Source organism: Trachinotus anak, unplaced genomic scaffold (genome assembly GCF_046630095.1).
Source record: "Trachinotus anak isolate AG129_WGS33_773 ecotype Australia unplaced genomic scaffold, CSIRO_AGI_Tana_v1 ptg000005l, whole genome shotgun sequence".
NCBI classification, from domain to species: Eukaryota; Metazoa; Chordata; class Actinopteri; order Carangiformes; family Carangidae; genus Trachinotus; species Trachinotus anak.
In genome coordinates this window covers 23,909,964-23,923,405 of record NW_027273856.1, presented here as the reverse complement: position 1 = coordinate 23,923,405, position 13,442 = coordinate 23,909,964, and the positions used below count along the sequence as shown (strand labels likewise).

Genomic DNA, 13,442 nt, shown 5'->3' with positions numbered 1-13,442 from the left:
AGGACTGACAGCACGGATGTTCAGTGATAGAAAGTGACTTATTTAGTCTTCTAGAGGATACTTTGTGTTCGTTTAACTTATAGTCTGACTTGAGATTGAATTATTTTGACTACCTTTATTCCTGCTGATCTGTCTTAAATCTTTGCCCTGCACATCAGTACATGTATAAAGTCAATTAAAACCCCAGTTACTTTTATACATGGCCAAAAGTTCTCCAGGAGAAATTTTGCTGGGGAAACAATGTTTCCTCCTGTTACAGTAGCCAGGTTTCTCATTTCCATGACTTTTAAGAAATCAGCTCTCTGGAGCTGACTGTAACCTGCTGCACACAAACACACTGAATAAGTGGCAGCAGAGGAAGGACTGCTGCATGCAGGAGACCAGATGAAGTACCTGCTCCAGCATGTCTTTGGGAAGGTCCTCTTGTTCGTCCATAGTTAAAATAGCTCGCTTCATCTCCTCGTTTGAAAGCTTCAGCCTGCCGTACATAACAGATGAGTCCATTAAAAAAACATATCATAACCTGGGATGCGTCAGTCATTTCTTTTTAAAAGGGTTATATTGATATTCTGAACTTACCTTGAGAGGAGGATGTTGCAGTTCTGAGCTCGACGGCCATCAATGACTGACAGCTCCTTGACTTTTTTAGAGCTCAGTGTGTCGTCCTCTGCCTCTTTCTGTGAGCAAGACAATAAAGGTTAGACGGAAAATGGCAATTTTAACATGCACAAACCTGTTAGTTTTTTGTTTTTTTTTTTGGTTACAGTCACCCACAAACAAAGAATAAAGATTGACCGACACATGCCCTAAAATCCCAAACAAGAGCTGAACACATACAAAAAGGCTCAAAAAACAGTCAAACAAGAAACAACACGACACACACGGACAAGGGATGTTGAACAAGGGACTTGAACAAAAGTGTCAAAAGGTGTGTATAGGTATATAACGTGTATATATTCTGCTGGACAAAAAAGGAAATAGATTTAAAGAAACATGTAGCTGAAAAGTACAACAAGACATCAAGTATAACATATAAGATAATATAAACAAAGTCTGACTGAGTCCACAACGAGTGACAAAAACTCCACACTGTATATCTACTGTACTGTAAGTGCACTCACCTGTTTGCTGTTATTGATCATAAAGAAGTCCTAAAATGCAGGCAAGAAGCAGGGAAGATGTAAGCACTCATTAGAATAAGTAAAGCAGTTACGTGATTGCAGCCCATAAACACAAACAGCACATGAATCAAAGCTCATTCAGCACTTAGATGACAATGGATCCATCAGTAATGAAGTGAGCAGCAGTGAGACACGAGAGGCTGTTCAGGTGATCGATACGTGCTATAGTTCACATGCTGTGTACATAAGAAATAAGTCTGTCAAGAGTGTCTTGTTTTCTTTTTGTGAGCTTTTTGTGAAACTAATCAGGTCAACACTGAGGGTCTAAATATTTTTTTTTTGTATTTGTGGATGTCATTTAAAAAAAGACCAACTTACAAACTCTCAGCCTCTCATTATGTGAATTCATGCTTAAGATCATGTTTAAGCACTGCTATTTAAGACTGATCTGCAAAAAAGGGGCTGTTGACATCTCATTCCCTTTTGTGAAACTAGTACAGATATTACTGATTATGATTATTTAGAAATTAAATGACTTGCAATCTAAAGCCACAAGAAAGAAATAGCAGATCCTGAGCAGCTCATTCATGCATTTTCAATCATGATCAAAATGATCAAAACCAAATCGCAAAATATAGCATTCCAGTCAAATGGGAGGAGATATTTAAGATGATTCAAGCATGAAAGCTTTGTATGTAATAGTACACCCCCAAATCTGTCAAGTTCTCCCCTCTGCTTTTTTCATTTCAGGCTTTTGTAGATTTGTAGATTATCTGACCTCTCCCCTCCTCCCTTCTGTAACTGTTCTTAAGAAACCAGAAGTTGCAAAACATAAGAAATTTTTAGAAAATCAGAAAACAAGCCAAGACTAAGTCCAGAAATGCAAGACAGCTGAGCTCTCAGCCACCCATCCCACCCCTCCAATCTACCACCCACCCGCCCTAACACTTGACGGCAACAGTTGGTGAGCTGATGACTGGCCTCATCTTCAGTACCTGCTGCCTCTGATAGGCTGAGAAGGTCTTTTCAAGGTCCTCCAGATCCAGGATTTTGAAAACCTTGCCATCATCCACCTCCATCCACACAGTGCCCTCCAGTTTATTCTGAGCAGAGGAAAACAAAGATATTTATATCTCATAATTTCACTCAAAGGATCAATATATTCGGGTCTTTTTGTGCCTCGACTGTTCTCACCTCAGCTAACTTGGACCAGTTGAAGGACTTGAGTGGGTTGGATGGCTGAGGAATGTTTTTCTTCTTCTGGGATGGTCCCAGTGGCGCTCCTGGCGGCGGAGGGATGCCTCCAGTGGGTGGACGTCCAGGAGGAGGTGGAGGGCCCCCCGGAGGAGGGGGCGGGGGAGGTGGAGGAGGCATCATACCACCAGGAGGCGGTGGGGGAGGTGGGCACAGACCAGCAAAAGCTGGCACAGGCGGAGGAGGCAGAGGGCCGCCGGGGGGACCAGGGGCGAGGGGGGGGCCTCCGGGAACAACAGCTGCCTGCCTCTGCAGAGAGAGAGTACAACAACAGTTGAAGAGTTTCTAATGTTCCACCCATAAACCTGGACAGGACAACACAAGACTGAATGAGTTTTTGTGGTCACATGTTTGCAACACTTTTTCAAGTTAGGTAGTTGCTTTTTTCGTGAAGTTATACTGAGTTTGCTCAAGTCTTTCTTTTCATATATTTTAGGTGTTAAAATCTTACACATTGTTCACAGTGTTTGCTCTGGACCACCATTCGTTGTCAATATCCAACAGGATGTTCAGTCAGGTTTTATTTCAAAGCTTATTATAAAGTGATCCAGTGAATATAAAGGAAAACGTACAGTGCTGAGTTCGTGCAGTCGTGCAGTGAGCTCGGCCACTTGCTGTTTGACATTCTTGTGCTCGGTGCTCTCCTTCTCCAGCTTCTCTTTCATCTTGTTGAGAGTCTGCATCATGTCCTCTTTCTCCTGGGTCTTTGCATCACATTCACGCTCCTTCTTCTCAAACCTCTGCTGCAACTCATGGTGTTCTGTGAAGGGACATCACTCAGTTATCTTATATATGACACCTTTAATTTACTGGTTTTGTTATATAAATATTTCAGCAATTCATAATCATCCACACCTTTTCTCATTTTCTCTGCCTGCTCTTTCCATTGCTTGACCTCATTTTCATTGACCAGCCTGCAGAGAGGATGACACACATAATTAACTGCAGTGTCTACAAGAACAACTCCTGCGATTGTTTTTCTGAAGAAAGCTATTTTTGAACCAGCGCTGTTGAGCACATGGCTTTCAGATCTTCACCAAACACATTACAGCTCTACATTCTTTAGCCAATTCATCTGCTCCATGCACTTATTCATGTGTCAGTCTGTTCGGGGAAACTGGAAGACTCACATCCGGACGACATTCTTCACGTTAAAATTCTCCAGCGGTGTGACGTCGGGGTCGTGACCTTTGTCATTCTGCAAGACCATCTGCTGGACGATCCGATCCAACAGCAGCCAGTACTGCACCGTGTTACCACTTCTCTTGTCTGGAGAAAGAGACAAATACAGAAAGAGGAGCAAGCTTCTCATTAGTCTTCTTGTTTGAATTAATTGTCCTTCCCTCACTGACATCTTGATAATATCCCAGAAACTGATAATTGGAGCTAGATCTAAACTGGCTGTTTGATTATGACGAAACACAAAGGAATGAAGTGTCATGTTCCAAAATTACACTGATGAGCCAAAGAGAGGCACTATGATTGAAGGTTACAGCGTGGTGACACATGTGTTAGACTGGTGAGACCGCATCTGTCATGGGACATGTTTACTGTTGCCTTGTTGTGTAGCCTGAAAACTGTAAACACACACAGATCACCACTGGGACACATCCAGTTATTACTCCTCACCAGAGTATTTGCAAATGTTCAATGCACAATGTCATATTCAGAAATGTTATTCAGATTCCTCTTTCCATTCAACTACCATCACAAGCTTACAGTTGATTAACTCTCGTGCATAACCGTGACACTTGTGTTTGCAGCTGAAGTGGTAATTACACTCTTAATGCCTCAGCAAAGTAACCCAAGCAGGTTTTGTTATTTAAGAGCCACTCAGGGGAATGTGAGAATCAAGAACAACGGCTCTTTGCTTTCCAGTCAAATAATGTGGGAAAGCTGGCTAACTGTAATCAGACTTTTTTTTTGCAGAAGACTAGACTGAAAAATATTAGTCAACAGTAGTCTCTGACTCTGAATATGTACTGTATTCAGTTTGGCTGGGAACCGGCTTATCCTACCTCTGGACAGTCTAATCTGGACAGAGTCAATATACTTATCTTTTTTTGGCTGGAAACCAGAAGGTACATATGTTCTGTGTATTTTGTTTGCAGCCTCATATAGTTGTATGCAAAAGTTTGGACACCCCTGGGAAAATTCCATATCTTACTCAGTTTTTGAAGTGAAAAGACAGTAAATACAACTAATGCAGCAAACAGGCATCAAAATGAGCCTTTTTTCAAATGCTAATGCACAGTTACTCTTTATTTCATGGGTTTAAAATAGCCCCTTTTTAACTTCTAAACCTAGCCAGATGTTGCTTTTGTGATGACTTCATAGGTAAGGCTTCCATGCGATGAGACCGTGTTTGTGCGTCAGTGCTACACCACTACTGCTGTGTCGGCTAAACCTGCCTGCGACAAGACGTTTTCTCTGAAAGTTTTCTCGGTCTTTCAGATCATACCATTTCAGTTTCGAGCTGGAAGCACTTTGAATACTTTTTATAGCCTGCCCTACTTTGTGGGCACCAATTAGCCTCATTTCGTTACCACGAGGTTTGAAGAGTCAGCAAATTCATCATCAGCTGAGAATGACAATTACAACAACCTGCCTTAGAAGTCCTAACAAGTCAATTAAGGCCTAATGAGTAAATGAAGTTCTCAGTGTTTTACAAGTAGAAGGGTGCTCAAACTTTTGCACATGCCACAATTACTAACAGTGCATTCAAATTTGAAGAAACGCTCATTTTTAATGTCTGTTTCCTATGGGAGTGTGGGAAAAAAATCAACAAAATCTACAAAAACAAAAATTTGACAAAAATGTGTAATTTGCCTTTTACCAATAACTGTATTATAGATTTTTTTTATTCACTTGACTCTTTTAATGACATTTTACAACATAAAAAAGATTTTGCATTTCTGTTTGTATCAACTAGTCAGAGAGTATTCATACATTTTGTTATGTTGCAGCCTCTTTCTGCTTTTCATTTTGTCATTATAGGGTATTGATGAGGTAAAAATTATTATTATCTTAATTTTAGCATAAGGCTGTAACATCACAAAATGTGAAAAAAATTTCAAGGGGTCTGTGCCGTCCATTAACTTCTAACGTCTAAAAATACACTCACGTGGCATGAGGAGACAGTGATGGAGGACAGACATAAAGTGCGGGTATGCATCTGTGTGGTTCATCTTCTTGCGGATGAGATCAAAAACTTGGGTGGCACTTTTGGTATCTATATGTACCTAGAGGAGAAGGAGTAGAAGAAGCAACCCATGAATACACAAAAAATATTTAAAACTAACAAATAAAACAAGAGTAAGGTCAGGATTTTTTTTTTTCTTCACTTACCGACTCAAATCGTTTTGACAAAGCCAGCTCATCCTCGTTCCGCAGCATCTCAAAGTAGTCTAAATGCCTGAGAGCGTCAGAGGGAAAGACAGGATTAGAAAGTCACCTGCAAATGTGATGCACTCACATACTCAGTTTAATTTAGAAAAAATTCTCTTAAAAGTACTGATGAAATATACAGTCAAATGGTTTTCTTTTTTTTTTTTTTTTTACATGCAATCTTATGTCATTTGCATGAAATGGAAAAGTTGGAATGACCGTTACACCTTACACAACATTTGGAGCCGAGAGAGCGTTTTCTGGATAAAATTACAATTTTAAGGATTTGTAATTGTGGAAAGAGAAAATTGTGTTTTAGACAGACATGTTGTTGGATTCTAACTTACCTGTCTAACGTGGAGTTTTCATGAGAACGTAGCTTATCGATCACAGGTTGGATGCCCAGCATAAGAAACTCATATCGGAGGTGGATACGGAATTCCAAACTTGTCTATATTTGAAAAATAATGTAAACAGTGTTTAAAGAGTCTCTTGAGTGAGTTGCCAAGGGACATGACCTTCTAGTGTGAAAGGAAGCAAAAAACTGTCTCTGGTACAGTATATAACTCACCTCTCCAGCTCCTTGACTCAGCACAGCATTAATAAAGGACATGATGGCTGTTTTCAGGTTGACCTCGTCTCTGTATCGCCCTGTACTCCGGTCCAGATCATTTATAAGTGTCTGAGGGAAGACAAGTCGTTACAATTATTATATGTCTTTACACGGTGAGTGCTGATTTTATATGACTTTATCTATCTGCAAAAGATTTAAAACCACAACTGTGCGTTTGGCTTTCTTCCACCCACCTGGAAGCGTGTCCTCTCAGAGGCAAAGCGCTGGTAATGCAGCATGGCCTCCAGGATTTTTTTGTGCCCGCCAGGCACCAGACACACAGCACCCATGATCTCCAGCACCGCCACCTTGGTCTTGATGTTCTCTGTGGCCAGGCTCTGGGCAATGATGTTGATGCTCTCAGAGTGAGAGAGGACGTGGGCACGGCCCTGTGAGTTGTTCATCAGAGCTTTGATGCAGCCAATTAGAGAAGTGTGGATTTGTGACTCTGTGGTCTCGTAGTCCATGCTCTTCAGGAAGTTCAGGATACATGTCAGACCGTCCAGGTCGATGAAACGAGTCACGAACCTGAGAGGAGAGCAGCCACAGGGAGGACTTTAATTTAGTACTTCTGAAATGACTTGTTTTAATAGGAGGTTTACCTGCAATACACAAATGCAGAAAAATGTGTGTATGGATATATCTGTCCACTCATCTTCTCTATTCCCTTAACTTATCCAGACTGTAACTGAAACGTCTGCAGTTAATGTAATAAGTAACTCGGGATATTTGCTTTTAAAGTGCAGGGAAAAGCTCAGGTTCCTAAAATGGAAATGAAATGTTTCCCTAGTGCTCTTTAACCTACACTGACATCAATAAAAAAATCTTTAACCAACACTGCAGTGACCTTTATGGATCTTCAATTCTTAAAGGACACATTTACATATGGTTGTGAGGAACAGAAAAGAGTGACGGACAAGGTTAGAGGTTAAACGAAAGCGATGATAGCAGACATTAAATGTAAAGAACAGAAAGAGCAGAGAGGAGAATAAATCTTAAAATCTGTCCACCTCATCGGTTGCGTCCTCAGAGCCGTCTTCAAGCTCTCTATGGTTTTGTTCCTCTCCTCCTCGTCTTCCTTTTCCAGAGCGAGGAGCGTCGTTCTCTGTTCAACAAAAAAATAAACAACATAAAGATCTGAAAGTCTGAGTAACCATTCAAAGTCAAAATAAAGCTGGATTTGGTTTTATTATGACGACACCACGAAATAATTGTCAAATTGAAAACTTAAATTGAAGATAAAGAATGTGATAAACAGCAGCATGTGTGTAAATCATAGTATTATACCATTTAATGAAACTGTTGTTGTTCCTATGAGAGTGAGAGCAAAATCCTTTCATATTTAGATTAAAAAGTATGTTATTTGTTAGCTGTTACTAGCCTCTTCGTTAAGCCTAGCTGTTAAGCCAAGTTGTATTTATGCAGCTGTCTTGATGGTCACAGCTTACACTAGGAGAGGAGAAACTCTTTCTCTTCCTCTTCCAGGACTATTTTGTAACCATTTTTACACCAAAAAAAAAGAATAAATAAAGTTTATGTTATTACTTACAGCTGCCATTGAATTGAGCTGGTCAATGTAGTATTCTGGCCAACTAGTTGCACTTTTGTTTTCTTCTTGTTCCTGGAAATCAGAGAATAACAGAATGAACGATGCTGTGCTGTGATAGAGGAAGACGTTTCTTTTTTTAAAGTAATGCCACACAATGATAAGGGAAAAAGGAAGAAATGAGAGTCGTTAATTTGTTGTCTTATGCATATTAACTGAGCTTGACTTGCTTGGAATTTTAAAAAGTCCCAACAGAACGTGATCTTGAAGGACGTAATTCAGAAAGTCACATGAGGGGACAAGTTGTTATTTGGTTGATGTCACATGTTTGAATCCATCAAAGTCGGACTACAAACCAGATGGAGAACTTCATACCATTGTTTTTCAGATCATGAGCTTTGAAGGACATGAAACACACAAACACCAACAAACACACATGGAACAGAAGGTCTGGCGCATAAATAGCCAAAAGCTGAAAAATGGAGCAAGAGCTCTAAGTAGGGCGACACAGATATCCTTCCAATTTTATCCTCCAGCACTTCACTGAGTTTCAAGAGATGGTGAGGGGTGCTGAAAAGAGAGCACAGCTGCTTGGTAAAATCTTGAGATTAGCAAATGAATGCTAAAACTTCAGATTAAGGACGTGGCCTGACTTATGATGAGATTAATCCCATGACAGGAATGGTTGAATTACAAGTGAAAAAAAAATAACTGCAAGACATTTCGTAGATGATTTAATTTTCAAACTCAAGGGGAACGCTGAGGAGAAAATGACTTGACCCTGAACTTGGCTTGTACATAAAAGGCCCGCAGGCTTTCATTTCAACTCTTGCTCCATTAAGCACAGGCGAGCTGTGACCATAAGAAACTAATTGGGCGTCAGTTAATAAAGCGGCCTGCAGAGACTTGGCTGCTCTTGCAGAAACTGCGGACCTTGGCTGGTCTGCAGGGATCGTGCAGTGACAGGAAGGCCTGATCCTGCTGTCCCACTTGCGACCAGTGCCAGCCCGACCAGCCTGGTGCTGGAAGGAGTTCAGTCCATTAGTGGAGCCGATGCAGAGGTGGGACCACTTCCTTTTACATCTTTAAAGAGTTTATCTTTCAAATAGGAAGTCAGCAGTCTTCAAACACTGATAGGTCACTTAAGGTCATGATGAGAGAGAAAAGAGGGGAGTGTATATCAGGACATTTATTTTTGCCACATTTGAGAAAGTAAAGATCAAAGACGCATCAGGAAACAGGAATCAATCTCGGTTATTTAGGGGTTATAGGACAGGGTGCTTGAAAGAAAAGCTCTGTCCTCTCGGAAATTTTTTTTTTTTTTTCCTCGATGAAATTTGAAGCCTTACTGCAAAATCTCTGCTAACAACCAGATCAGTAAATCTGCTTCTTGGCAGATGATGTAGCCTAGAAGAGAGCTGACAAGAAGCAGGAAGAAGATTGATTCTCTGCAGCATGATTTCATCAGCTCAGGTGCCCGGCCAAACCAAACAGCTAAAGCTTTGATTGACTCTCGGCCCAGTCTGACTTCTGAAGGATCTAATTGCCAAGAAACGACTGGTGAAAAAGAGCGTGCTCATCATTCGCGAGCTCGGGGCGACCTGATAATGACCCCGCTTTCCTCCTTATCATCCCCCCTGACTCACATACAAAAGCTGCACCTGTGGAAGTGAAGCCTTCCTGTTTGCATTGGACAACGAACCACTTCCTTTGCCTCTTTTCTCCACACACACACCCTTCCTCCCTGAGCTCAGATGGTGAGTTTGTATCTGTCTGGTTGGGGCCAGAGCCTGCTGCCGAGTCAGCAGCATTGACGCCTTTCTGTCCCTCCCCCCCTAGATCGATGCTGCACATAAAGATTTGGCTCAACTAATTCCACTTCCACCTTTACACCAACACTGAACCATCCCTGCATGTTCTACTGAACCTGAACAGAGGCAGAGCAACATTGTCTGGTTAATCATGTGGCCACTTTAGGCCCCAGGACTATGAGGCCACTAACTGGGACACAGTAGGAACAGGAGCATGCATGTGCTGTTTCCATTTCCACTATCTTCTTTTCATCACTCGCTGTGTTGCTGCTGGCTAGTGAAGGCTGTGTGCAGCCAAACTGAGCCATAAGTGCATCAATACTTAAAGAAAAATTCTGACAAATGTAATGGCTTGTGACGTGCCTGTTCATATGCATCAACCCAAAAGTATTGAAAACGTAAAAAGCGTTAAAAACAAGCTGCCAGCATAAACACACATTATTGGCTAACATGCGAATCTTTGACAGAATACCTTTTTTTTTGGGGGGGGGGGGGGAACGACGACACACAATTATTCTCTTGACAAAAGTTAGATGAGATAATCAACGCTATTTTTTAAATCTGTGCATTAAATATGCCACAGTTAGCTTAGCTTAGCTGGTTAGCTTAGCTTAGCTGGTTAGCTTAGCTTGATGACAGGGAAAAAGGGGAAACAGCTATCCTGGCTATAGATAAGATTAGAAAATCTAGCACCTCCAAGTTTACTAATTAACACATTACATCAAATTAGTTTAATCCATACAAAAACTATAGTTTAAAAATGTGAAATGCAGATTTATGGTGTATGTTTAATGGGGTTTTGAACTTATGGCATGCCTTCCCGCAGCTGTGTTTTCAGAGGATTTGTACTGTACACTGACCGACATACCAACTATTCATCTGTCGGACTAAATCTCAATCCCTCCTCATGTCCAGTTTGTTACCGGATGTCGGAAAAGATTTATAAATCTGCATGCCCCGTCTGCATATTAGTCAGGACAGGATATCCTACACACTGGCCTTGACAATCACTGCTGCCAAAATGTGAGGGCATATTCAGTGGTAGCTGGGAAGCTCGACTCAATTTGATCTCAACTAGAACAGGCGTCTGTGTTTTCCTGTATGCAGAGGATAAGTTCATATAGAAGGAGAGGAGGAACAGCTGACGCCTCTTTTATCAGGGAGAGAAGACATAATGAAATATGACACTGTCACAGAGTGGCTGAGTGTGTTATGGCTACGTGAATGCTTCAGTGGAACAGGTCTATTATCTAAAAGGAGAAACCACATGATTAAAAAATTCTTGCTTTGGTAGGACAGTCGAACGATGAGGCAAGAACCTTATTGTCTGGGAGAAAATACACTCTCTGGAGTCACAGGAAACAAGATACTACTATTAAATTCTACAGTCCCACAATATATTTCAGTACTTTATAATTCCTGACACTGCTTTCCCTGTTAGCGGATTATCTAATGGAACAGGCGGGATTTAGCCTTCATTTTACTCCCTATACACATCACTATTTTTGTATCTACCTTGTGTAACATCTATTCTCGTTCAGTAAGTCAGTTATTCATGGTGGAGCTTTGATCAGGTAGTAAAGACTTTTATGTTGTGATGGGGAAGAGTGGCTGTAATAGAAGAGAAACCGAACAGACTGGAGCATAAAGCTACTAAACTACACTGAGTGGAACAGGAATGATATGTTTTCTGTTGTCTGTTTGACATATTTAAGGATTTCTGTCGACCATATGTCTGATGGCGGCGTACCTACCATTACATTATTGGGAGTTCATAATGTTTTGTGAGCGCGATAAAAGTTGATCAACTGTGTAAACACTCGTGACAGTGATGGAAATAAGTCTAAGACTTTACAATTGTATTCGCCAAAAGATCTAGTACTTTATAAACATATGAAATGTTGTTAATAAATCAAACCAAGCCTAAGTAAATGTTTGCTGATAAAATGTTTCTGACCTGCTGGGACAGGCTCAGCTATTTCTCCAGGCAAAATGATGTTGGAACCATTACAAGCAGGTGAGGGAGGTACAGTGGAGAAGCCTTTACATTAAAGGAACAGTTGCACATCGTGAACAGTTTGCTTATTCACCCTTCCTTCTGGGAGTTTGGTGAGAAAATAGGACTGTCACATTTTTTAATTCATTCAGTTCAAATTAATTTGAACTAGCACGCAATTTGTTCATACTAATTCAACCAAAATCTCCTGATATTAGCATCCTTTTTACGACCCAGAAGTAGAAGGGAAGTATCAGTCTTCTCATCTAACTAAAGCAGATAAATGAATTAAAAAAAATATATAAAACTAATCCTTTCGACCTATCCATATTCTTTTGGTTAGATGCAAAGAAAAAAATAATTAGGTCCTGGCAAGACTTTTGGATCCCCTTACTCTACAGATAACATTTGTACTTAGCATCATATAGGTCCATACACACCCTGGATTATAGCATAAAGGATAACTACAGCAGGACACACCCTGTTATGCTTAAAATCCAACCTCCAGTACCAATACAACCAGTATTTTACAGAGACCAATGGATATGATTTGCTCTAAACAAAAGTATTTACAATATTAAATCCCAGATTTTAAGGCGTGTTCTCGTCTCATAAGCAGTGACTATACACCTAACATTAAATATGAAAAAATAATCATACGCAATCTACAGTAAGCGAACAACACGCTCATGCCAGGGCCTGTCGTAAACAGAGGAATACAGTGATGTAAGGCTTTGTGGTGTGTGTTTTCGAAAACAGACACCATCAACAAGCCAGTGACGCAGGAAATTGCACAAACAGCTGAGACATTCACAGATATTCTTCAAGAAAAGCAGCCAGTCGGCAGCAAGCTTATGGAGGCTTATGTGGTGTTTGGCATAATGCACAGTGAGTCTTTTACCTTCTTTTTGCTGCAGTAGATTTGCCATTTCTTCTCTGCAGGCAGGGCAAACATGGCTTCCCTGTGTTTCTCCGTGAGGTCAAGCTCATCCTGCAGAGTGCGGGAAAAAAAAAAAAAATCACAGACAAGGTTAATAAATGTTTGGGAAGGGGAAAAAATAAATATCATCTTCAAAAATCGAATGGACAAGACAGTATTCACCGCTTGAAAACAGAGCATTGTTCTGAAAACATCCTTCACAAAGTACAGTTGCACAAGCTATCAAACCATCATGCTGCAAATTTAGAAATATCTACATAAATCAATTTTGTCCCCCCCCCCCCCAAAACCAAAAGCATGTGCCAAGAGTAGTTGCACCAGAACTCTGTTTTCAGTTTCGATATCGGTTTGTGCTAAATCTCCCCATGTTCGGTGGGACATCACCGGGTGCTCTCATCGTAAATTCAGTAAAACTCTGAATCAGATCAGATGTCTTGCAGGCTTCAGACGTGTGAGTAATGTGGGGAAAGATAAGGCGTGGTCTGCCGGCTCGACATGTGGTAAATAACATCTGGAAACAACATGCGTCACAATGTGTAACAGATATTTCACTGAGGCACACACAGGGTGCTGTTAGGAGCTGCTTAACTCTGAGAGGATTGTGGACAGTTGAAACATACCGACAAGTCTTAATTGGAGTCTGGTTCTGAGAATAAAACTGAAATTTAAGTTGGGGTCAAGATATCAGATGCTTTGTCAAAACCACTGAGCATCTCACATATTTGGAGAAAATTGCCAACAGTGGTCGTGACACAGTTAAATCATTTGATGGCA

The 13,442-nt window shown here is 40.8% G+C and overlaps 1 protein-coding gene across 3 annotated transcripts in view; it reads right to left on the bottom strand.

The window, feature by feature from the left end:
• The window catches only part of LOC139622060 (disheveled-associated activator of morphogenesis 1-like), a 50,113-nt gene that overhangs the window by 7,923 nt on the left and 28,748 nt on the right, over positions 1-13,442 (bottom strand). For 2 of the 3 annotated variants that reach the window (XM_071479151.1, XM_071479152.1), the window contains exons 3-18: positions 12,630-12,719; positions 7,925-7,996; positions 7,386-7,480; positions 6,570-6,903; positions 6,334-6,444; positions 6,110-6,213; positions 5,724-5,790; positions 5,500-5,617; positions 3,506-3,644; positions 3,231-3,289; positions 2,948-3,135; positions 2,316-2,624; positions 2,117-2,224; positions 1,122-1,151; positions 580-677; positions 394-478 (exon numbers count right to left, since the gene is read on the bottom strand). In XM_071479151.1, coding sequence (XP_071335252.1) covers positions 394-478; positions 580-677; positions 1,122-1,151; positions 2,117-2,224; positions 2,316-2,624; positions 2,948-3,135; positions 3,231-3,289; positions 3,506-3,644; positions 5,500-5,617; positions 5,724-5,790; positions 6,110-6,213; positions 6,334-6,444; positions 6,570-6,903; positions 7,386-7,480; positions 7,925-7,996; positions 12,630-12,719 — 2,007 coding nt within the window. The remainder of the gene's footprint in view (positions 1-393; positions 479-579; positions 678-1,121; positions 1,152-2,116; positions 2,225-2,315; positions 2,625-2,947; positions 3,136-3,230; positions 3,290-3,505; positions 3,645-5,499; positions 5,618-5,723; positions 5,791-6,109; positions 6,214-6,333; positions 6,445-6,569; positions 6,904-7,385; positions 7,481-7,924; positions 7,997-12,629; positions 12,720-13,442) is intronic. The other variant, XM_071479153.1, reaches the window with a different exon arrangement.